The 25,613-nt window shown below is 37.3% G+C and overlaps 1 protein-coding gene across 1 annotated transcript in view; it reads right to left on the bottom strand.

Moving 5' to 3' along the window:
- Positions 1 to 19,331, bottom strand: part of LOC103202575 (regenerating islet-derived protein 3-gamma-like) — a 42,152-nt gene extending 22,821 nt beyond the window's left edge. The window contains exon 1 of the mRNA XM_007947470.1: positions 19,316 to 19,331. Within this exon, the coding sequence (XP_007945661.1) occupies positions 19,316 to 19,331 (16 nt within the window). The remainder of the gene's footprint in view (positions 1 to 19,315) is intronic.
- Positions 19,332 to 25,613: the final 6,282 nt, after the last annotated feature.

Genomic DNA, 25,613 nt, shown 5'->3' with positions numbered 1-25,613 from the left:
TAATAAGATACACAAAAGGAAATTGTAATAAAACTGGAAATGGGGTGTCTCAATGCCGGAGTTCAAACAAGACAACTGGGAATGGCATGGTTAGATAGTGTGTTTCATCAAGGAAAATAATTCTCCTAAGACAAATTCAAGTGGACAAATTCAAGTGTTTGAGAAGTCTCAGCTCCGGTTCTCAAGTAGGACTTTAAATTAGCTGACATGACCAGAGTAGGAGCCCAGGGTGGTTACAAAAGATCAGTCATAGCTATTAAAATTCCCAATGGCATTGGTAAGTTAGAAACATCTCAGGAGCTAGAGATGCTTTAAGGTCCTGGTGCTCTTTTATTTAGCCTTTGGATACTCATTCTTATGCACAGTTGCACCTCTGGTCTAAACAATAGGTTAGCAGAAGGGAGAAATCAGTGTGTCATAAAGATTAAGAGTTAGAGCTCTCAAATCTGGCAGACCTATCTCATAGGATTCTGATAAGAATTAAATAAGGTAAAAATAATGGATATCTTTAAGTGTGATGCCTAGCATATAGTAATCACACAACAGATGAGGGCTAATAATAATAATAATTCAGTACCTAAAACATAATAGATATCAGATAATTTTCAGTGAACCTCTTCAGGTGGAGGTTACCAAATGTGGCTCTCTTAAACAGTGATATCATTAAGGTTGGTGTCAGCCAGTGTGGTAACAAATGATGTCACCCTTCCCTACGTGGATTTCAACCTGTACCACACTATACAGAATCCTTAGTACTGCTTATTATCAATATTAATCATAGAATAATTTTAGATACATATAGTTGTAAACTGCTTAAATATAATATATCTTAGGTTATATGAATGTTATTGTTGTTATGTGCCATCAAGTCAGACCTGACTCATAGAGACCCCTCCTTGGGTTTCTGAGAAAGTATCACTATGGAAGTAGATTCCCCAACCTTCCCTCTGAGGAATGGCTGGTGGGTTTGAACTCTCAGCCTTCTGGTTAGCAGTCAAGTGCCTACACTACCAGAGCTCCTGGTTATACGAATACTAACAAAAATTATATTTTAATCTCTTTCTACATTGAATTACAACATTATTAGATATAACATTATTTATAAACTGTGTGGCACCTTTTTGGATTTTTCTCCATTTCCTTTAATTGACACTTCATTCTCTACAGAGTTATTGATATAGGCTCATAAATAATACTTACCACAATATTGTAAAACACCAGAAAATTTGACAAAATTAGCAACTAGTAGTACACCAGCTGCCATGAAACTTATAAGTGTGTGCTTACAATGAGTGCAGATGAAACCAAGTGATTTGAAACATCATGACAACCCTGACTGGAGCACATTGTTGTTGTTAGATGCTGCCTCGTTGATTCCAACTCATAACGATGCTTTGTACAACAGAATGAAACACTTATTGGTCTTGCACCATCCTCACAGTCCTTGTTATGCTTCAACCCATCACTGTAGCCACTGTGTTAATCCATCTAATTCAAAGACTTACCCATTTTCTCTGACCATCTACTTACCAAGCATGATATTCTTCTCCAGGGACTGGTTTCTTCTGACCACATGACCAAAGTAGGTGACATGAAGTCTGGCATTCTTGTTTTTAAGGAGCATTTTTGCTGTACTTCTAGGACATATTTATTTGTTCTTCTGGCAGACTGAGGTATTTTCACTACTCTTCACCAACACCACAATTCAAAGGCATCAATTTTTCTTTTGTCTTCCTAATTCATTGTCCAGCTTTCGCATTCATACGAGGTGATTGAAAATACCATGGCCTGGGTAGGGTTCACTTTAGCCTTCAAAGTGATGGTATGGAAAGAGTCTGTGACCAGCAAGATAAGATTGGGGAAAGGGAGAACACTGAATTGTGCACATAACATATAGAAAACAGAGGCTAATACCAGTATATGCACAATACTGTATTACCACTAACACTGACCACCAGGCTACAGATAAATGCATAGACAACTGAGAATATCAGGTGTGGCTTGGTGAATAGGAATATACTCTAGACCAATGATAGATTCAGCTGAGGATAACCTTGCACAGATACTGTTGTTGTTGTTGTTATTTGCCGTCAATTTGGATCCAACTCATAGCAACCCTTCCTTGGATTTCTGAGGCAGTATCACTACAGCAGTAGATTGCCCAACCTTCATTCCAAGGAGTGGCTGATGTGTTTGAACCGCCAGCCTTCTGGTTAGCAATTGAGTGCCTTAAGCACTAAGATACTAGTGATACAAACTAACTGCAATCATTACAGAAGCAACAGAAGACAGACTTGGAACAATCCTTCAGAGACAGCTAGACACCTTGGGAAAGATAACCACCAGATCTACCAACTCAGGACCATAGTGTTGGGGGATACTAGACTCAATTGATACAACATAATACATAAAAATCTTTTTCTACAACCTGCTTTGGTGAGTAGCAACTGGGGTCTTAAAAGCTTTCGAGCAGCATCCATGATACAGCTAATAGTCTCCTTTCATCAGAAGTGAAGAAGAGTGAAAAAAAAAAAAAAAAAAAGGGCATTTGGAAACAATCAGCCCTAGGACATGATGGACCTGGAGACCAGAAGAACTGGATGGTGCCAGGCTATCAATGGCAATCACTCAGAGAGGATCAAAACTGGAGATCCTGGATAGAGTGGGAGGAAATATGTGGAACAAAATCAAAAAACTCAATTACCACCAGAATAACGGATGGAGTCTGATGGGATCCCCAAGACTATGGCCCTAGGATACACTTCGTGCCTGGGATGAAACTCACTCCTAAGGTCTGGCTCTTACCCCAATGGTAGTAAGACTTACATGCAGAACACCCAACCCAGGGTGATGCACCCACCTACTCTACAGAGATGCACCCTTTGGAGCAATTGAGCATGGGACAACATTCACACAAAGGAAAAGATGGACAGACAGGATTGCATAACTAATAAGGGCACAGAGATGGGGGGGTCACTGGGAAGGGAGAGGAGAAGAGTGGGTTAGGGTTCGGGATGGTAATTGGGGAGTGAAACCAAATATACACTAACTGTTGGATGTAAAACAAATCTGTTCTGTAAATTTGCACCCAAAGTACAATAAATAAATAAATAAAACAAAGTGATGTTTTTTCTCTTCAACACTTTCAAAAGGTATTCTGCAGTAGATTTACCCAATGCCATGGCATATCTGATTTATTGACTTCTCCTTCCGTAGATGTTGATTGTGGATCCAAGTAACATGAAATCTTTGACAACTTCATTCTTTTCTATTTATCATGATGTTGCTTTTTGGTCCATTTGTGAGGATTTTTGTTTTCTTTATGCTGAGATGTAATCTATACTGAAGACTGTAATCTTTGATCTTCATCAATAAGTGCTTCATGTTCTCTTCACTTTCAGCAAGCAAGCATATGTCATCTGCTATCCTAGATTGTTAATGAGTCTCCCCCTAATCCTGATTAGTGTACTTCTTTATATAGTCCAGGTTCTTGGATTATTTGCTCAGCATACAGATTGTGTAAGTATGGTGAAAGTATACAACCCTGACACACGCCCTTCCTAATTTTAAACCATATAGTGTTTCCTTATTCTGTTCGAATGACAGTCTGTTGGTCTACATAGAGGTTCTTGACAAGCACAATTAAATGTTCTAGAATTCCCATTTTTCACAATGTTATCCATAATTTGTTATGATCCACGGACTTGGACGCCTCTGAATAGTCAATAAAACACAGGTAACTCTTTCTGGTATTCTTTGCTTTCAACTAAGATCCATCTGACATCAACTATGATACCCCTATTTCCATGTCCTATTCCAAACCCTGCTTGCCTGTCTGGAAGTTTCCTGTTAATGTACTGCTGCAACTGTTTTTGAAATATCTTCAGCAAAATTTTACTCCTGTGTGATATTAATGACACTGTTTGATAATTTCCACATTCTGTTAAATCCTCTTTGGACTGGGCACACATATGGATCTCTTCCTGTCTGTTGGTCAGGTAGCTATCAAATACCCTGGCATAGATGATGAGTTAAGTGCCTTCAGAACTGCATCCACTTATTGAAACATCTCAGAGGGTATTCTGTCAATTCCTGGAGCACCCCCCCACACACTTTTTTTTTTCTCACTGATTCCTTCAGTGCAGCTTCAATTTCTTCCTTCAGTACTGTTAGTTCTTGATCATATGCTACATCCTGAAATGACTGAATGTCAACCAATTCTTTATGAAACAGTGAGTCTGAGTATTCTTTCCATCTTCTTTTGATGCCTCCTGCATTGTTCAATATTTTGAACATAGAATCCTTCAATATTGCAATTTGAGGCTTGAATTGCAACATTGGATGGGGTCATCCCCTTCTGGAAGAATTGGCCATTAAAAACCTTATGAATATCCATGAAGCACATTAGAAGTTTTAAAAAGTAAATTAACATAGAGATTTACCCTTATAGGTATATTGATGTGTGTAAGATGGACTAACAAAAATGTTTTTGTTGTTATAATTAACTACAGTGATATTTTAATAAAAAGTTTCTACTGCAACACTGCACAAAAATCTATATAGATAGATTGTTATTATGTTATTACCATTTCTGACAGTGTCACTTGGGGTGTCCCACATTTTCCACACTACCCTATTGACACTTTTGCTTCTGAATCATTTCTGTAGCTTACTGACCCAGAAGTTGTAACAATTTTTGTCTTTTCTTTAACTTTAACAAAGTTTTCTTGAGAACATTGAGTGAGCAATGCTTGTCCAGCCTTTTACGTGCTCTATATATGCTTAAATGCAATACAATAATATTTATTAATAAAAGATAATTGCATATTATTAATCTAGGAAATCACTTTATTCATAAATTCAGTACTATCTGAGAATTGCCATACAATTTGTGCATGAGGTCTTCTACTTATAATCACCAATTATTCACTAACCTTGTGCCAGGCACTGTGTTAGAACGCTACATAAGTTTTTATATTCAATCTCCAGAGTATCCTTATGAGACAGTTATGCTTAGGCTCATTTTTCACATAAGAAAATGAAAATGTGAAGAAGTTCAAAATGTTTGTCATGGTTCCACTGAAGTAATAGCAGAGGAATTAAAACCCAAACTCCAAACTTATGTTCTTAGTCATGGCTGTCCATTTCTTTCTTTTCTTTCTTTCATTTTTAATATTTTATTGTGCTTTATGTGAAGATCTACAGAGTAAATTAGTTCTCCAATCAATATGTCATGTACAATTTGTTCCATAACATTGGTTGCAATCCCCACAATGTAGCAGCACTTTCCTTTTTTCCTCCCTAGTTTCCCTGTTTTTATTTATTCATTTTCCCTGTCTTCTCATCTTTGATTTAGGACAAATGTTACCCTTTTGGTTTCATGTAGTTGATTCTTTTAAGAAGCACAGTCTTCCTGGATGCCGTTTGTTTTATAGTCCCAACTATTATTTGGCACATAACAACAACAACAACATTATTTGGCTCAAAAGTGGCTTCCTGGAATGTCTTCAGTTTCAGTTAGAAGGTTATCTCAGTGGTTATTCTAGTCTCTTTCAGACCAGTAAATCCTGTCTTTTTTTTTTTTAATTTGATTTTTTTCTACCCATTCTAGCCAAGACTTTCTATTGTGATCCTGCTCAGAGTACTTGGTAGTGATAGCCAGAAATCATCTATTTCTTGTTGTCTCAGGTTAGAGGAGGCTGTGGTTCATATGGGCCATTAGTCCTTTGGATTAATTACTTCCTTTACTGTTTGTTTTCCTTCCTTTGCCTTTGCCCCAGCAGGAAAAGACCAATAATTGCTTCTCAGTTGGTTGCTTGTAAGTTTTTTATAACCCCAGATACTATTCACAAGATTAAGATATAGAATATTATCTTTATGAAATGTGTCTGCCAACTGACCTAAATTTCCAATGAGATTATGTTTCTTGGTCTTCAAGTCTAGTGGGTCAGTAGTGAAGTCTGAGTAATTTTTATAACTGTCTCCCCCCCATGTGCTCTACTATATGCATGAGTATACAGACAACATTTATAAATATGTATATAGAAATGTCCATCACCATACCAATATATGTGTGTGGGTACACTTCTATATGACCTCCCTCACCTATTTAACATATATATTTACTTATGTTTATACTCAACAAATTATTGTTAGTTATTACTGCTGTTGCAGGACTGTATATGTTACAGCATTTACCATGTTGTTGTTGTTGTTGTTAAGTGCCATTGAGTCATCTCCAACTCATAACGACCCTATGCACAGCAGAAAGAAACACTGCCTGGTTCTGAGCCAGCTCCACGAATCTTGTTGCACTTAAGCCGATCACTGCTGCCACCATGTCAATCCACCTTATTGAGGGCCTTCCCCTCTTTCTTCAACACTTCACCTTATAGGCATAATATTCTTCTCCAGGAAATGGTCCCTTCTGACAACATGACGGAAGTATGTGAGATGAAATCTGGCCATTCTCACCTCCAAGGGGCATTCTGGCTGCACTTCCTCCAGGACAGACCTGTTAGTTCTTTTAGCAGTCCACGGTACTTTCAGCTTTCTTCACCAATACTACAGCTCAAGAGCATCAACTCTTCTTTGGTTTCCTTTTTCACTGACCAGCTCTCACATGCATATGAGGCAATTGAAAATACCATGGTTTGTGTCAGGTGTACCTTAGTCCTCAAGGAGATATCTGTGCTCTTCAGCACTTGAAAGAGGTACTTTGCAGCCAATTTGCCCAGTGCTATACATTGTCTGATGTCCTGACTGCTGCTTCCATTGGTGTTGATTTTAAAACCGAGCAATGTAAACTCTTTGACAGCTTCAATATTTTCTTGATTTATTGTGATGATGCTTAAAGTTCCAGTTGTGAGGATTTTTGTTTTCTTTATACCTGAGAAATCCATACCGCAGACTGTATTTTTCAATCTTCATCAGTAAGTCCTTCAAGTCACCCTTACTTTCAGCAAGGAAAGTTGTATCATCAGCTTATCGCAGGTTGTTAATGATTCTTCCTCTAATCCTGATGCCATGTTCTTCTTCATATAGTACAGCTTCTCTGATTATTTGCTAAGCATACAGATTGAATAAGTATGGGTAAAGCATACAACCCTGACTCACTCCTTTCTTGATTTTAAACCATGTGGTGTTCCCTTTTCTTGTTTGATTGAGAGCCTCCTGGTCTATACACAGGTTCTTCATGAGTACAATTAAGTGTTCTGGAATTTCCATTCTTCTAAATGTTATCCATAATTTGTTATGATCCACACAATCAAATGCTTTTGCGTAGTCAATAAAACACAAGTAAACATCCTTCTGGTATTCTTTATTTTGAGCCAAGATCCGTCTGGCATCAGCAATGATATCCCTTGTTCCACGTCCTCTTCTGAATCTAGCCTGCACCTCTGTATGTTCTCTGTCAATATACTGCTGCAACTGTTTTTGAATCATCTTCATTAAGATTTTGCTTGCATGTGATACTAATGATATTGTTTGATAATTTTCACATTCTGTGGGATCACCTTTCTTTGGAATGGGTACAAATATGAATTTCTTCTAGTCAATTGGCCAGGTAGCTGTCTTCCAAATCTCTTGGCATATCTAAGTGAATGTCTCCAGGGGGGCATCTGTATGTTAAAACATCTCTATGGGTTTCCAGTCAATTCCTGGAGCCTTGCTCCTTGCCAATTCCCTTACCACAGCATTGACCTCTTCCATCAATACCATTGGTTCTTGAACATATGCCACCTCCTGAAATGCATGAACATTCGACCAATTCTTTTTGGTACAGTGGCTCTGTGTATTCCTTCCATCTTCTTTTGATGCTTCCTGCATCATTCAATATTTTGCCCATAGAATCTTTCAATATTGCAACTCAAGACTTAAATTTTTTCTTCAGTTCTTTCAGCTTGAGAAATGTCGAGTGTGTTCTTCCCTTTTGGTTTTCTAACTCCAGGTCTTTGCACATTTCTTTAAAATAATTGACATTGCTAGAGCTGCTCTTTGAAATCTTCTGGTCAGCTCTTTTATCTTGTAATTTCTTCAAGTTGCTTTAGCTACTCTTTGCTCAAGGGCAAGTTGCAGAGTCACTTCTGACATCCATTTTGGTCTTTTCTTTCTTTCTCATACTTTTAATGATCTCTTGCTTTCTTCATGGATGATGCTCTTTATGTCATCCCATAATTCTTCTGTTTTTCGAACATTGGTGTTCAGTGCATCAAATCTATTCTTTAGATGGTCTCTAAATTCAGGAGGGATATATTCAAGATCATATTGTGGCTCTCGTGGACTTGTTTTAATTGTCTTCAACTTGAAGTTGAACTTGCATATGAGCAGTTGATGGTCTGTTCCACAATCAGCTCCTGGCCTTGTTTTGGCTGAAGATATTGAGCTTGTCCATCACCTCTTGCTACAGTTGTAGTCAATCTGATTCCTGTGTACTCCATCTGGCAAAGTCCACATGCATAGTCATCACTTATGTTGTTGAAAAAAGATATTTGAAATGAATGTCATTGATCTTGCAAAATTCTATCATGCGGTCTCCACCATTATTTCTCTCACTAAGGCCAAATTTTCCAACTACCTGTTTTTCTTCTTTGTTTCCAAATTTTGCATTCAAATCACCAGTGATAAGCAACATCTCTTGATTGCATGTTTGGTCAATTCCAGGCTGCAGAATTTGATAAAAATCTTCAATTTCTTCATCTTTTGCTTTAGTGGTTTGTGCATAAATTTGAATAGTAGTCCTATTAACTGGTCTTCCTTAGAGGTGTATGGATATTATCCTATCACTGACAGCATTGTACTTCAGGGCAGATCTTGAAACATCTTTGTGGTGTTGAATGCCATGCCATTCCTCTTCAATTTGTCATTCCAGGCACAGTGGATCATATGGTTGTCTGATTCAAAATGGCCGAAATCAGTACATTTCAGCTCACTAATGCCTAGGATATCCATCTTTATACGTTCCATTACGATTTTCCTAGATTCATACTTCAGACATTCCATTTTCCAATTATTAATGGATGTTTGTAGCTGTTTCTCCTCAATTTGAGTCATGCCATATTCAGCACAGGGAGGTCCCCAAAGCTTTACTTTATACATCTAATTAAGGTTGGTTCTACTCTAATGAGGCAGTTCTTTCCCAGTTCTATTTTGAGTGCCTTCCAACCCAAGGGATAATCTTCCTGCACCATGTCAGACAATTTACCATAAATCTCACTTATTCTTGCATACCCCTCAATGTCTTCTCTTGTTTTGGTCACATTATTCTGACTTCTCAAATATTGTGTATTTGTTTTCCCTTCACCAAAATTAACTCTTGTCTATAATCTAGTTACTGATTATCTCTCCATCTTCCTCCCATCCTTGGTAACGATCAAAGAATATTTCTTTCTGTATGTAAACCTTTTCTTGCCTTTTTATAATAATGGTGTCATAAAATATTTGTTCTTTTGAGTTTGACTTATTTTACTCAGCATAAAGTCCTCCAGGTTTATTCATGTGAGATGCTTCACAGATTCACCATTATTTCCTACCACTGCATAGTATTCTATGTATGTGCCACACTATCTTTATCCATTTATCCACTGATGGACACTTTGGTTATTTCCATCTTTTTGCTATTGTGAATAATGGATAATGTGATAAACATGTTGTGCACATATCTAGTCATGTCACAGTTCTTATTTTTCCAGGACATATTGCTAGGAGTGAGATTTCCGAAATGTGTAATATTTATATTTCCAGCTTTTTAAGGAATTTCCATATCATTATCAATAGTAGTTGTGCCATACTGCAGTCCCACCACTAATGTATGAGAATTCCAATTTCCCCACAGACTCACTGGCATTTGTTGTTTATATTTTTGATCAATGTCATTATATCTGGGATGAGATGATATCGCATTTAATTCTGATTTGCATCTCTCTGATGGTTAATGATAACAATATCTTCTCATGTAATTCTTAGCTGCCTAAATGTCTTTGGAGAAGTGTCTGTTCACATTCTTTTCACATTTTTTAATTGGATTGTTTGTCCTCTTGTTATTGAAATGTTGAAGTTTTCTACAAATTTTAGAGATATCTTGGATATGTCATAGCCATTTTTTTTTCCAGTCTATAGGTTCTCATTTTACTCTTTAAGCAAAGTCTTTTGATGAGCCAACTTGCTTACTATTTAGAAGATCTCAGTATCTAGTTTTCTTCTGCTGTTTTTTGTGTTTTAACTATGTTTAGTACTCTTTGATATGCTGTATATTAAAGCCCCTAAGTTGTCCCTGTTTTTCACTTTACATTTAGATTTCTGATCCTTTTTTTTAAAAAAAAAAAAAAATTAATTGTGATTTGGGTGAAAGTTTACAAAACAAATTCATCTTCCATATAGCAGTTCACATACACTTTATCTCAGGACGTTAACTGCAATCTCCCACAATGCAACAGCTCTCCTCCCACTTCCTCCCCATAGCCACCTTTTCTCTGTGCTATTCCTTTCCTCCCATGCACTCCTGCTTCCTGAGCTATCTCCTTGTACATATACGGCCCTTCTGTTCTCCCACGTTTGATAAGTTTCTGAGCCTTTTTGAGTTAGTTTTGTATGTTTTGAGTATGGATCTTGTTTTATTTTTCTGGAAATGAATATTCAATTTTGCCAGCATACTTGTTAAAGAGATTTTCTCTTCTCTATTTAGTAGACTTTGACCCTTTGTTGAAGTTTAACTATCTATACGTGAATGGATTTGCTTCTGAGTTCTCAATTCTATTCCATTGGTGTATGTGTCTGTATTTAAACTAGTGCCAGGCTATTCTGACTACTGTGGCTATGTAGTAGGTTCTGAGATCTGAAAGTGTGAGGCCTCTTACCTTGTTCCTCATCTTCAGTAAGGCTTTGCTTATCCAGGGCATCTTTCTTTTTCATAACAAGTTAATTATTATTTTTCCATTTCATTAAACAATGCTGTTGGAATTTTGATCAGAGTTACATTATCTTTGTAGATCAATTTAGATAATATTGTCATTTTCACAATGTTTAATTTTCCTATCCATGAACATGGTATGTTTTTCCACTTATTTCAGTCTTTTCTGGTTTCTTGCAGTTGAGATTTGCATAAGTCTTTTACATCCCTCAAACCCAAACGAAACGCACTGCCACTGAGTCAATTCCAACTCATAGTTACCCCTATTGGGTTTCAAAGAATGTTAACATTTATAGAATTAGATTGCCTCATTTTCCTCCCATGGAACAGCTGGTGGATTTGAACTGCTGACTTCTGGTTAGCATCCAAATGCCTTAGACAATACACCATCAGAGCTATTTTTTTTTTTTTTCCCTAGTTAGATTTATTCTTAATTTTTTCTTTTAATCTTTTTGAAGGGTATTGTAAATGGCATTTTTTTTTTTCCTGATTTCCTTTTCAGCTTTCTCTTTGTTAGTGTGGAGGAATACAAATGTTTTTTCTATGCTTGTCTTGTAGGCTGCTATTTTAATGAAATGTTCTATAACTTCCAGTAGCAATTATTCTGGTTACCTAGTGCCCTCTGACAGGAATATACCACAAATGGGATGGGATTAACAAACAGGAGTTTATTCTCTTACACTTTGTAGGCTTTAAGTCCAAGTTCAAAATGCCAGGCTCTAGGGACTGGGTGAAAGCCCCTCAATCTTGGGGTCCAACTCTGCTTCCTACTCCTGGCACACTGGAGCTAGAGGCTTTTCTTCACTCAGACAGCTGCTGGCTGCTGAGACTGATAAGCCCAAGGTTGACAAGTAAAAAGGCACAATCCTGATGTTACCAAACCACACAGCAGGCCATTAATTTAAGTTCATCGTGAGTCCCAAGGTCAGCAGAGCATGGCAGGCTGCTGAACAATGACACAGCTACATGCAGGGTCCATAAGCTAGCTACCATTCCCCAAGGCTTCTGCTTATATACAGGAAGCAGACCACATTTCTTAAGGCAGCTACTCAGCCACTTGTGGTAGATCCCACCATGGAGTTGATTGCCAGGCTCCTCATGGGGATTAACTACCACCAGCTGCCCAGTCACTCAACCAGGCCCAGCCAAGTTGACACACAAACTGAGCTACCATAGCAATCTTGTGGCATCTCTGGAATTTTCTATGATCATGTCATCTGTGTATAGGCATAGTTTTATTTCTTCCTCATCAATTTTCATGCCTTTATTTCCTTTTTTTTTTTGCCTTATTGCTCTAGGTAGGACTTTCAGTACAAGATTGAGTAATAGTGATGATAAAAGGCACTCTTGTCTAATTGCTGTTTTTAAGGGAAATAATTTTAGTTTCTTTCCATTTAGAATATCGTTGGCTGCTGGTTTTATACATTGTTGCTGTCATTAGGTGCTCTCTAGTCTGTTCAGACTCATAGAAAACCTATTATGCACAACAGAATAAAACTTTGCCTGGTCCTAATTTTGTTTATATGCCTTTAATTATGTTGAGAAATTTCCCTTCTATTTTTATTTTGTAGAGAGTTTTTATCAGAAATGGGTGTTGCACTTATCAAAAGCCATTTTTACATTGATTGATATTATCATGTGGCTCTTGCCTTTTATTTATATGGTGGATTACATTGATTGATTTTCCTAATATTGCACCATCCTTGGTATGAAGCCCACATGGTGGTGATATATTATTATTATTATTATTAATATTTTGATATGCTGTTCAATTCTATTGGCTAGAATTTTGTTGAAAAATTTTTATGTCTATATTCATGAAGAACATTTGTCTATATTTTCTTTTTCAGTTTTGTCTTTGTATTTACTTTCAAGGTTATGCTGGTTTCATAGAATGATTTAAAGCATATCCCTTTTGTATATTCTGGAATAATTTGACTAGAATTGGTGTCAACTCATCTCTGAATGTTTGGTAGAATTCTCCAGCAAAAGTGAAGCTGTCTGGGTCAGGTTGGTTTTTATTTGTTGTCAAGAATGAATCAATTTCTTCTTTTGTTATGGATCTGTTTAATTTACTACATCAGTTTTGTTAGTTTAGGTAGTAATTTCTAGAAATTTTCCATTTTTTTTAGGTTCTACCTTTGCTGGAATACAATTTTTTATAATATCCTGTTATGATACTGTTTATCTCATTTAGATTTGTTGTAATGTCACCTGTCTCATTTCTTATTTTTGTTATTTTCATCTTCTCTTTCTTTTCTTTTGTCAACATGTCCAGTGTTTTGTCAATTTCATTGATCCTCTCACAGAGCCAACTTCTAGTTTCATTGATTCTTTTCTGTTTTCTGTTTCAATTATTTTTGCTGTAATTTTGATGATTTCCTTTCTTCTGGTGACTGTGGGCTTCTTTTGCAGCTCTTTTTCTATTTGTTCAGATTATCAGATTAAGCAATTGGTTTTAGCTCTTTCTTCTTTTATGATGATATGCATGCATTGTTATAAATTCTCCCTGAGCACTGCTTTTACTGTGTCCCAAAGGTTTTTGTATGTTGTATTTTCATTCTCATTTGCTTCTAGGAAATGAATTTTTTTTTATTTAATTTAATTTTTTTTTTTTTTTTTTTACTTAGCCCTTTCTAAGCTAAGTGATAGAAAAAATTTAAAATGAAATTTTAAGTAAAGTTTTATTCAGTTTTCATGTACTGTATTTTTTCTTAGTACTTCATGTTGTTAATTTTTAGTCTTATAGCATTGTGATCAGAAAAGATGCTTTGTATTATTTGTATGTTTTTGAATATACTGAAGCTTGCTTTGTGGCCTAAAATGTGGTCTACTTTGGAGAATGATCCATGTGCAATGGAGAAGAATGTTTGCTATGTTACTGTTGAATGGAGTGTTCTATATATGTCTAAGAGGTCAAGTTGTTTGATTGTGTTATTTAGATAATTTTCTTTCTTGAATTTCTTTCTAATTGTTTTGTCTTTCATTGAGAGTAGTGTGTCAAAGTCACTGTTACTATTGTGAAACTATCTACTTCCTTTTCAGTGCTATTAGTGTTTGTTTTAAGTATTTTGAGTGTAGTTGTTGGGTGTGTAAATGTCAGTATGGTTATGTCTTCTTGGTGGATTGATCCTTTAATCATTACATAATGTCTTTGTCTCTTGTAATAGATTTAGTCTGTAAGTCTGTTTTATCAGTGATTAATATTGTCACTCCTGTTTTATTTATTTATTTATTTTTGGTTACTATTTACTTCTTCTTGTTGTTGTTGTTTGCCATCGAGTCGGCCCGACTCATAGCGACCCCTCCTTGGGTTTCTGACGCAGTGTCACTATGGAAGTAGGATTGCCCAACCTTCCTTCTGAGGAGTGGCTGATGGGTTTTGAACCGCCAGCCTTCTGGTGAGCAGTCAAGTGTCTTAGGCACTATGCTACCAGAGCTCCTACTATTTACTTTAATAATATTTATTTTCCAGCCATTAATTTTTAATTTATTTATGACATTGTGGATAAGTGTGTCTCTTGTAGGCAACATTTTATATGTATAAATACACACACACACACACACACATACATACACATTCTACCACTCTCTGTCTCTTGACTGGTGCATTTAAATGATTTATATTCAGTGTTATTATTAATTATTGATAGGTATGAATTTCTGCTCTTGTTTTGTTGTTGTTTTTTGTGTGTGTGTCTGTGTGTGAGTGTTTTGACAGATTATTCATTTTACTTAATTTTCTATGCTGAGTTATTTTTCCTTATGCTTCTTTCCATTTCCTTCATTGTTGTTGACTTTGTGATTACTGAGTCTTTATGATTTTCTTTCTTTCTTTTCTTTTTTGTCTTTTATTGCCTAACCTTCCTTCTGAGGAGTGGCTGGTGGGTTTGAACTGCCAGCCTTCTGGTTAGCAGTCAAATGTCTTAGGCACTATGCCACCAGAACTCCCACTTTAGTGAGTAGTCTGATTAACCATCTTTGTGGTTACTCTGAAATTTACCTTTGTCTCCATAAGTTTAACACTGTTCTTTCTTGATATCACCTTAACTTCCTATCCAAATGGAAAATCTATCTATGACTACACCATTTGTTCCCACTTTTTGTTTTGAAGCTGTTGTCACTGACAAATTGACATATCTGCTCCCCTGTTTTCAGTTTTATGATTTTAACTTACTTTTGAGATTTCTTTGTCTGGGTTATATCTGGGTGATGCTGTTATGTGTCTTGATTTCAGGTTGTTGTTTGATGTCATTTGTTTTCTTTCCTAAGACCCCTTGTAATATATCTTGTCAGGTTGGTATGATTTTTACAAATTCCCTTATCTTCTGTTAGTCTGGTACTGTCCTAATTTCACCACTGTATTTGTGAGAAATTTTGCTGGGTATATGATTCTCAGTGGGCAAGTCTTTTCTTTCAGGGTTTTCTATATGTCATCTCATGTCTTCTTGCCCATATGGGGTCTGCTGAGAAATCAGACCTCAGTCATATTGGTACACATTTGTATATGATACTTCATTTTCCTCAAGCTGCTCTCAAAGTTCTTTCTTTATTTTTGGTTTTAGAAAGTTTGTTTATGATGACTTTTTTGTGACTTTCTTTTATTATCTATCCAATATGAGGCACTTTAAGATTCTTGGATGAAAATCTTCATGTCTTTTGTTATCTTAGGGAATTTTTCTACCAGAAAATCTTCAGTAATTTTATCTGTGATTTTTTTGTTTGTTTTCTCCTGCTCTAGAATTGCAATTATATGTAGATTATTCCATTTGATGGTGTCACACATAAACTTAAACTTACTTCATTATTTTTCCTAATTGTTTTACAAACAAATTTGTTGTTGTTGTTAAGTGCCGTCGAGTTGTTTCCGACTCATAGCGACCCCATGCACAGCAGAACGAAACACTGCCCAATCCCGCGCCAGCTCCACAATCCATGCTATACTCGAGCCCATCATCGCAGCCACTGTATCAATCTATCTCCCTGAAGGCCTCCCCCTCTTTCGTCGACCCTCCACCCTACCAAGCATGACATCCTTCTCCAGGGAATGGTCCCTTCTTACAACATGACCAAAATAGGTGAGACGAAGTCTGGCCATTCTTGCGTCCAAGGAGCATTCTGGCTGCACTTCCTCCAGGACAGATCTGTTAGTTCTTTTAGCAGTCCACGGTACTTTCAGCATTCTTCGCCAGCACCACAACTCAAAAGCATCAACTCTTCTTCGGTCTTCCTTATTCATTGTCCAGCTCTCACATGCATACCAGGTGATTGGAAATATCATGGCTTGTGTCAGGCACACCTTAGTCCTCAAGAAGATATCCTTGCTCCTCAGCACTTGAAACAGTTCCTTCGCAGTTGACTTCCCCAATGCTACACGTCGTCTAATGTCCTGACTGCTGCTTCCGTTGGCATCGATTGTAGAACCAAGCAACGTGAATTCCTTGACAACCTCAATCTTCTCTCCCTTTATTGTGATGCTGCTCATTGGTCCAGTTGTGAGGATTTTTGTTTTCTTTATGTTGAGATGTAATCCATACTGCAGACTATTCTTCAACCTTCATCAGTAGGTGCCTTAAGTCATCCTCACTTTCAGCAAGCAAAGTTGTATCGTCTGCATATCTCAGGTTGTTAATGATTCTTCCTCCAATCCTGATACCACGTTTTTCTTCATATAGTCCAGCTTCTCAGATTATTTGCTCAGCATATAGATTGAATAAGTGTGGAGAAAGAATACAACCCTGACGCACTCCCTTCTTGATTTGAAACCATGTAGTGTCCCCTTGTTCTGTTCGAACGACAGCCTCCTGGTCAAGGTACAGATTCCTCATGAGTACAATCAAGTGCTCAGGGATTCCCATTCTTCTCAATGTTATCCATAATTTGTCATGATCCACACAATCAAATGCCTTTGCATAGTCAATAAAACACAAGTAAACATCTTTCTGGTATTCTTTGCCTTGAGCCAAGATCCATCTGACAACAGCTATGATATCCCTTGTTCCATGTCCTCTTCTGAATCTGGCTTGAACCTCTGGAAGTTCTCTATCAATATACTGCTGCAAATGTTTCTGAATTATCTTCAGTAAGATCTTACTTGCATGTGATATTAATGATATTGTTCTATAATTTCCACATTCTGTGGGATCACCTTTCTTTGGAATGGGCACAAATATGGATCTCTTCCAGTCAGTTGGCCAGGTTCAGATATTTGTCTTTTATTTCACTGATTCCAACTTTCATTGATTCAATTCTACTTATATGCCCTTCCATTGACTTATCTGTTTCTAATATTTTATTTTGAATCCTCTGGATTTCTAGTTGTTGTTTCTGAATAGTTTCTAATTGTCCACTTATTTTCTCAATTTATTCTTGCACTGTTTTCCTGAATTCTTCTAGAGTCTTGTCTGTATTTTTCTTGGATTTTTCTTTGATTTCCTTGATCTCTTTGAGGGTCCTATAAATAGCCATTTTGCATTCCTTTTCAGGTAGTTCTATTACCATTTCTCACTCTGGAAGGTTTTCTGTCCCTTTATTTTGGCTGCTTCCTTGATTCATCTAGGTATGCTTCTTTATATAGATTGTTATTGTCTGCTGTCTCTGAGGCATTAAGGTGATTTTATTTATTTATTATTTGTATGTTTTTTACTTCATCTTGATTTTTTGCTTTGTTTTGTTTTGATATATCTGGGTAGATGGACTAGGCATGATCCATTGGTCACTAATCTGGAGGCATGGGAGCATTCAACACCAGTCTTCAGATGGGCAGATAGTAGCTGGCAATGTAGCATGAGGTCCTTTTGGGTTGTTGCCAGTAGTTAGTGCACCCACTGGAGGTCAGGGCAGATCATTTCCATAGCCGCTGTAAAGAAGTGCTTCCAAGATGAATGAGATAGTTCCTCTGTACACACAGAACTGGCATTTCAGTAGATAGTGGGGGGTTCAAGGTGTTTCAGTATGTGAGTTATCAACCTGCCAGAACTGTCTGGGTGTGAGGTGTGTGATGTCACAATTGGATAGATATTGGTAAAGTCACTATAAATTCCTGGTTGTCATTAGGTAGAGATGCAGATGGCACCTATTAGGATGAGCCAGGAGTTGTATCTGAGGTGATATGCTTGGGAATCCTAATACTGGGCATGGATGCAGTGTGCTCTCACCAGTTGCTGGGTTATGGATTCTGTGGATGTGCTTTTCCAGTTGTCAGGTGGTCATGGTCAGGGTTTATGTGTTTTTAGTCTCCATATGGGTGGCATGAGAGCTCATACCCCTGTTTTCCAGGATTGGGGGTGTGGGAGCTAGGAACTCCATTCATCAGTCAGGCAGCACAAGAATATGTACCACCAATCAAGGGGGAGCAGGGCAGTTGAGGAGGATGAATGAGACAGGAGTGTGCCTACAGTCAGTGGTTAGTGCTTCATCAGTGTGCCATGGATCACTTAGCAGGCAGGGAGTATGTGTTGCTGGTCATTAGGATAGCAGACCAGTGTCAGGAGGGAATGCACCTGCCAATTGCTGGGGATGGGGTGGGGTGTGTGATACATGATCTGCAGGAGCACACACCTTGGCCATTGGTATCTGACTTTTGAAAGAGATTAGGAAATAAAAAAGAAATAGAGTATTGGCCTTTATTGGAAGGTAATTTACTTCTGTTTCACAAGAGAGAAAATATTATTTCTTAAGTGTTTAATTTACCATCAGAATGGTCTGACATTTAGAAGAACTGAGACCAGAAAATCAGACTTCTGATGCACATGGAAGTGATAGAAAACACCAGGGAAATTCTGTGACCAATAGGCAAGTGTGGTTATTTGCTAAGCTACATTAACCTAATGGACACTAAGAAAATGAATGTGCTCAGTGGAGTTATCACTTTCATTTACTTACTCAAAGTACAATACCATGAATTCATTTTTTTTTTCTAGTAAATTACTGATATTTGTCCTGTTTCCCTTATAAGTCATCTAAATGCTGTGAGCTCTGACTTCCCTTCATTTAGACAATGTTTAAATTGTCAATACTGTCTATTATTTCCACTGATACTTAAAATTACTTTGTATGTTATGAAGAGTAGATACTATTAATTTCATTTTTTTCAATGAAGTATTTTAGGACCAGAAAGGGTGTCTGACATAGTCAATGTCACATTGCAAATTAGTGACCAAGTCAAACTGAGAAAAGAATTCTGCTCCTGAGTGCTTTCTTCTTGATATTAAACTCCTATATCATTTGAATTAAAATTCCTCAGGTTTTCAGCAGCAATGACTTAAATTTTGAAAAGACCCAATTAATTACTCCACCCATGGTAGGTTTTTAAAATATCTCACCCCAACTGATGGATTCATTAATTTTAGAGCATCTTATTTGCTTTGTGTTAATGGAATTTTCTGCACATGAGTGGTTACTTACCTTTTCTAAGCCTCATGCAAACTTTAAATGTCATTTCATACAAAGATATTTACTGCATGGAATATTGTTCTAATTAATTTTTGAGAGCAGATATGAATTGCTCTAAGTCATTTTTGTCTGGAGTTGTATGATGAGCCTTGATTTTGTCATTAAGATTTCTTGAGTATGTGTAGGTGAACTCAGATGTATGTGGATTTGTGTGTGTGTGTGTGTGTGTGTGTGTGAGTGTGAGTGTGAAAATTAAGCCATTTAGTCAAGAGTCACTCAGGTGGTACCTCTTTCTTCAGTTATTCCAACTCTAGATAATAGAAGAGCATAATTTCAGTACATACCGGAAAATCACTCTGGTATAAGGAGGAAGCCCATAAGACTGTGTGAAAATAGCATAGCTAAAAATTCACAGCAAGTGGAGAAAGGATGACATTCTTCCAAATCCAGGATGATAAATCCAAGAAATTTGTACAAAGCTCAATTAAATGTAGCTTTCTTTATACAAAGGCATGATATGGGGATACATGTCAAGCCCTGGGGACTGCTGTGATTTTATCCCTCAGGAACTTGATATTGAATTTAAGGGATCTGAGGAAATACAAGGAAATATCAGCTGTCTTAAGGAAGTTGTTATAAAAATCATGAAGGACAGATTTTCAAAACTGGCTTATATGTACCTGTTGAATGGGGGTTCAGATCATGAAAGCAATGCAGAAACTAATTTACTGAATAGAGTAACAGTATTGGCAAGAGCAATTTGGCTCTTTACTCTGTGTTCAATGAATCCTAAATTGGTACCTGGAAGAGTGAATCCTGATTCTAATAGTTACAGGACAGGGTTACTAAGACAGGGGATACCTTTGTTTGCATTGTTCTGGATCTGGAAGGGTGGAACCATTGTAGAGAAAATGGTGCTTCGATCCTGCCAATTTCTCTCCAGCTTCAAGAACTAGGCACATACTCTTCCCTATGTATGAAACATTTTCTTCTTCCTTTCCCTAGCTCAATTTTATCATTTAGGTTCTAACTTAAACATCACTTGCTCAGGAAGACCTTTCCTGGAGCCCTGTCTAATTAAGATTCTTCATCAGTGTGCCATCATATTTTGCACTTCCCTGTCAGAACTCCCTACCCTTTATTATAATTATTTAGTCAATGTGTGATTTTCACTCTAGGCTGTTGGTTCAGTAAAGGGAGGGACTGAATTTTTGTTTACTTCTATACCTTTGTCCAGGAGCTCTGGTGGCATAGTGCCTAAGGCACTTGACTGCAACCAGAAGGCTGGCGGTTCAAAACCACCAGCCCCTCCTTGGAAAGAAGGTTGGGCAATTTACTTCCGTAATGATACTGCCTCAGAAACCCAAGTAGGGGTCACTATGAGATGGGTCTGACTCGACGGCACACAACAACATACCTTTGGCCTTAATATTCAATTATGCCTGGCACTTAATGAGCATATAGTATTTATTTATTGAATGAGTGAATGCATGGAAGAGTGAGGGAGTGAAAAGAACACCATCAGTGCTCACCCAGATCCCTGTTGCTACTTGTTGTGCAAAGGGCATGATTTTGAAGAGTCTGACCTTTGAGGCACCCACCACGAAACTGAATCCTGGGAATGATTGCCTGTTTCCAAGCATAGGAATCTGTGGGGTTAGGTTGTGAAAGAATTGTTCCTTCAAAGAGTCAGGGACCAGGATACAGGTTAGAACTCACAAATAAAGGGTCAAGACAGCTGCTGAGTGGAATAACATAGGTGTTTTGGCCAAAAGGATCCCATGGTCTGAGATCCTGGAGAATACATTGCTCTTGTATTGGTAGTGGTATTGCTTGATTTTTATGCACCGAGATATTGAAAACAATGCTTGGAATAAGTTATCATAGCAGTTGTGGACGCAACCTACTCAGATAATCTAGCAGTAGGAAGTTTATTGTACTGCTTGTATTCTTGTCTTGTACTGGAGGTTATCTGGCTCCTGTCTGTTTCTGAAGCTAGTCTTCCTGTTTCTTGTAGATCAAGATAATCAAAGGCTGTTCCTGTTTTTGAAAACAAGAACTCCTAACTGGTCCACCTTATAAAAGGTCCAGCTATTATCCTCAGATTCTGCTGGGTTATCTTAAGTATGATGTCTTTTTACATTACTTCTGCAGTTATAAGAAAAGACCTTGACCCAGGGCCAGCTATCCCAATGGTCATCTCTGTTGAATGGTTCAAAAATACTAACATAACAAATAAGATTCCCTTACTCCAAGCTTTACCTAACAAAAGAAGAAACTATGGGCCAAGTCATGGGAAAATTGCCACTAGAGGTTCACATTTTGAAGAATCAGAGCCAGGCAAGTCACCTTTAGGTCAAAGCTATGACAGAGGCCATAAAGAAGCAGAAGGAAGCAATGAAAAGAGAGAAGAGAGGACCAAAATTCATGAGAAAGCAGAGTCAGAGCCCGTAAGAAAGCTGGGCTTCAGAGCTATTACAGTATGTTGCTAATTTTCTGACTGTCATCTAGAACATAACCTTAGAATAAATCTCTTTTTCTCTTGCAATAACCTCAGTGAGTCTCTGTTCTTTTGAGCGAAAAGGGCTTAAATACAACAAAACAACTTAAATTTACCAATGTTAGATGGGAAGCCTCCAGAATCACATATAATTTGACAGCAAAGACAAAAATATTATTTATAATTGTCTATTATTCCAGTTGTCACTAATGTGATCCTCTTGCTTTCTAGGGAACTTCCTTTAAGGGAAAGGTGATATGTACTTGTCCCACACCATCCTCACAATCTGTTCATTGTTGCAGCCACTTTTGTTAATTGTGTCAATCCATTTTGTTGATGTCATTCTTCTTTTTCATTGACCTTCTACTTTATTAAGCACCATGTCATTCTCTAGGGACTGTTCCCTCCTTACAATATGTCCAAAGCATGTGAGACAAAGTCTCACTATCCTTGTTTCTAAGGAGCATTCTGTCTGATCTTCCAAGACATTTATTCATTGTCCTGGCAATCCATGGTATATTCAATACCCTTCACTAACAATTCTTCTTCAGTCTTCCAGCTTTCACATGCTCACATTCATATGCATCAATTGAAAATATCATCACTAAGGTTAGGCACACCTTGTTCCTCAAAGTGACAGCTTTACTCTTTAACACTTCAAAGAGATGTCTTTCAGATTTGTCCAATGCAATGTATTGTTTGGTTTCTTGACTGCTGCTTCCATGGGCATAGATTGTGGATCCAAGTAAAACGAAATCCTTGATAAATTCAGTATTTTCTGTGTTTATCATGATATGGCTTATTTGTCCAGTTTTGAGGAGTTTTGCTTTTTTTATACTGAGGTACAATACATAATCAAGTCTATAGTATTTGATCTTCATCAATAAGTGTTTCAAGTCTTCTTTGCTTTCAGCAAGCAAGGTTGTGTCATCTGAGTATCATAGGTTGTTAATGAATCTTCCTCCAATCCTGATGCTAATTTTTTCTTCATATAGTCCAGCTACTCAAATTATTTACTTAACATATCATTGGAATAAGTATGGTGAAAGGATAAAACCTGCCGGCGCAACTTTCTTGATTTTAAACCATAAAGCATCCCCCTGTTCAGTACAAATGTCTTTCTCTTAGTCTATGTGCTGGTTCCTCATGAGCTATACTCCATTCAGGTCATTGAACCCTCCTCTACTTTAAGGAGGCCACTCTTCCCCAGTTGTGTTTTGAGTGCCTTACAACCTGGCTCATATTTCAGCACTATATCAGGCAACGTTCTGCTAGTATTCATTTTCACTGTCTAGTTCTTGTAGAAATAGATTGCAAGGTCATTCTTAGTCTGGAAGTTCCACTGAACCCTGTCTACCATGGGTGATGCTGCTGGTATTTGAAATACTCATGGCATAGCTTCTAACATCACCACAACATATAAGCCGGTACAGTACGAAAACTGACAGATGAGTGTTGGTCAGTTTAGATAGAAAGAATTCTGAGTAGGAGACTGATACTGACATTCTAAACTCAGACTCATCATTTGTGCTGTATGATCAGTTTGTACTTAATTTTTCTTGTTTCAATTATCCGTTTCTAATAAAAAGTTCTGTTTTGACCATTTCTTGTTCAGAGGTTGATTTGAGAATCTAGTGAGATCAATGATGTAAGAATTCTTTGGGCATATTATGATGTAACCATGAGCAAAAGATATTGTACTTTCCAAATTGCTTTATATCTTCAACTATCACTCCACTACTATGAGGGATTTTGATATCTTTTTCTTTCTTTTTTTAAACAGATGAACAAACTATATCCAAACTAGTCAGGGCTTGCTAAAGGTTAGCAGTGGAACTGGAATTGGCTTCTAATCCTTCAAAGTAGATTTTCTTATATAAAAATTTAGCAGGCTTAATTTTGGGGAACATTATATTTTCCTGTTAAATGAAAGGAAAGGGTCAGCTCCACTTTGTTCTATTTTATTAAAGAAAAAGACCAGTAGGAAATTTGGTCTTTGAGATTTGTTCTGTAGTCTCCTGTGGCTCAGTTCATCCAGTTTGAAGAAAGTCCAGAATCTTGTATCCCACTTGCTGCCACATAAAAGCAGGATCTTAACTTGCAGATAGTGTGGATGACACAAAGATATTTTCTCCTCTGCTGTAAATATGACTTGCAGTTCAGCATTACTAATGGGGATTAAAGGGCAATCAGGAACATTGCCTTCAAATAGAAAGGCAGCAGAAAGAGTTCTAAGTTTCTGAATTATTTAGCAGAGCATACTTACCTTGGTGTTTTGAGCTTAAGCTCAAGGCAAAAGATGAGATACTCAGACCATTGATTAGAACCATTAATCAGCCCTAACCCCACCATAAGCCACATCTGAGTGTTACTCTAAAATGAGTTTTAGTCTTGTCACAGGAGTGTTCTAAGTAATATTGTTCCTCTCATTATATGTACTTTAACTAGAGACTTAAGATCATTTCTTTCACTTCATGAAATCAGAATTGCAGTAAGCAGGGCAGCCAGGGGGCTGCCATTTAGGAACATATTCACTACATGTGTCCTACTAGCAAGGGATGTGATGCTACTCTTCGGGGGAGCAGACTAATTTATATTAGGTTATACCCAAAGAAAGTTTTAAAGAAGAGTAAAGAACTTAGTTTTAAGATAGAAAGTAAATGTTTAAATATTAGTTTTGAAGGTGTCTGCTTGTGTGAGATTTGACAAATAATTTCTCTGCATCTGTTTTATCTGTGATAAAATGGGTACAAGATGACAATATTCTTCTGAAAATCAAAGAGAAGTGTTTATGGAATCCTTAACATAGGTAAAAGAGGCTGGTACAGGCCCTTAAGAGCCATCCATTCTGATGTCTGCATTCTGTCTCACTCTCCTAGTGACTGTTTGCCTGGGTGCTGCTTACGTCATAGGCATCTTAGAATTTTTCTTTCTTACTTATTCTTTCCATAAAATGATGATGATCACATCTATTATCCTAAGATCTTTTTATAATTAGTATTTTTTTTGGAGAATGCCTCACATCCTCTGAATCGACTCATCATCTAACTTTTTATACCTATTCTTCCATCTCACACTCCTTTGTCCATAAGTATAAGTTGTTTGTAGTACATCGTTGAGACACATTGCCATCCATCATGGTCCCCTCATCTAATCAACCCTTCTCCAGCTTCACTCTATGCAAAGGACCATAGTTTATTTATGTCTTGTCCCAGAATTATAGCCTTATCTCCATTTTATTTATTTGAGGTAAATATCAAGTAATCCTTTGGACTAAGTGTTACTGAGATGTTATACCAAAAAAAAAAAAAAAATGTCTTATAGAGACATTACTTTTTAAAAATAAAGAACAAAGTGTAAGTGTGTTCTCTCTAGGCCCATGTGTACGTATGTATTTGGATTTGTAGGTACATAGAAAAGGGATCTTTTTGCAGGAACCTTCAAAATAGGCAAACAAAATGTTGATATTGAATCAGAGATATAGAAATTTTTCAGTACGTTTTTGCTGTTGATGTTAAGTGCCGTCAAGTCGTTTCCGACTCATAGCGACCCCATGCACAGCAGAACGAAACTCTGCCCAATCCCACGCCAGCCCCACAATCCCTGCTATACTTGAGCCCATCATTGCAGCCACTGTGTCAATCCATCTCCTTGAAGACCTCCCCCTCTTTTGTCAACCGTCCACCCTACCAAGCATGACATCCTTCTCCAGGGAATGGTCTCTTCTGACAACATGACCAAAATAGGTGAGACGAAGTCTGGCCATTCTTGCTTCCAAGGAGCATTCTGGCTGCACTTCCTCCAGGACAG

The sequence above is a fragment of the Orycteropus afer genome, unplaced genomic scaffold, assembly GCF_000298275.1.
Source record: "Orycteropus afer afer isolate SDZICR_OR568_19922 unplaced genomic scaffold, OryAfe1.0 scaffold00186, whole genome shotgun sequence".
In the NCBI taxonomy this organism is placed as follows: domain Eukaryota; kingdom Metazoa; phylum Chordata; class Mammalia; order Tubulidentata; family Orycteropodidae; genus Orycteropus; species Orycteropus afer.
The sequence above is the reverse complement of the archived record's forward strand: the minus strand, read 5'-3'. Positions and strand labels throughout refer to the sequence as shown.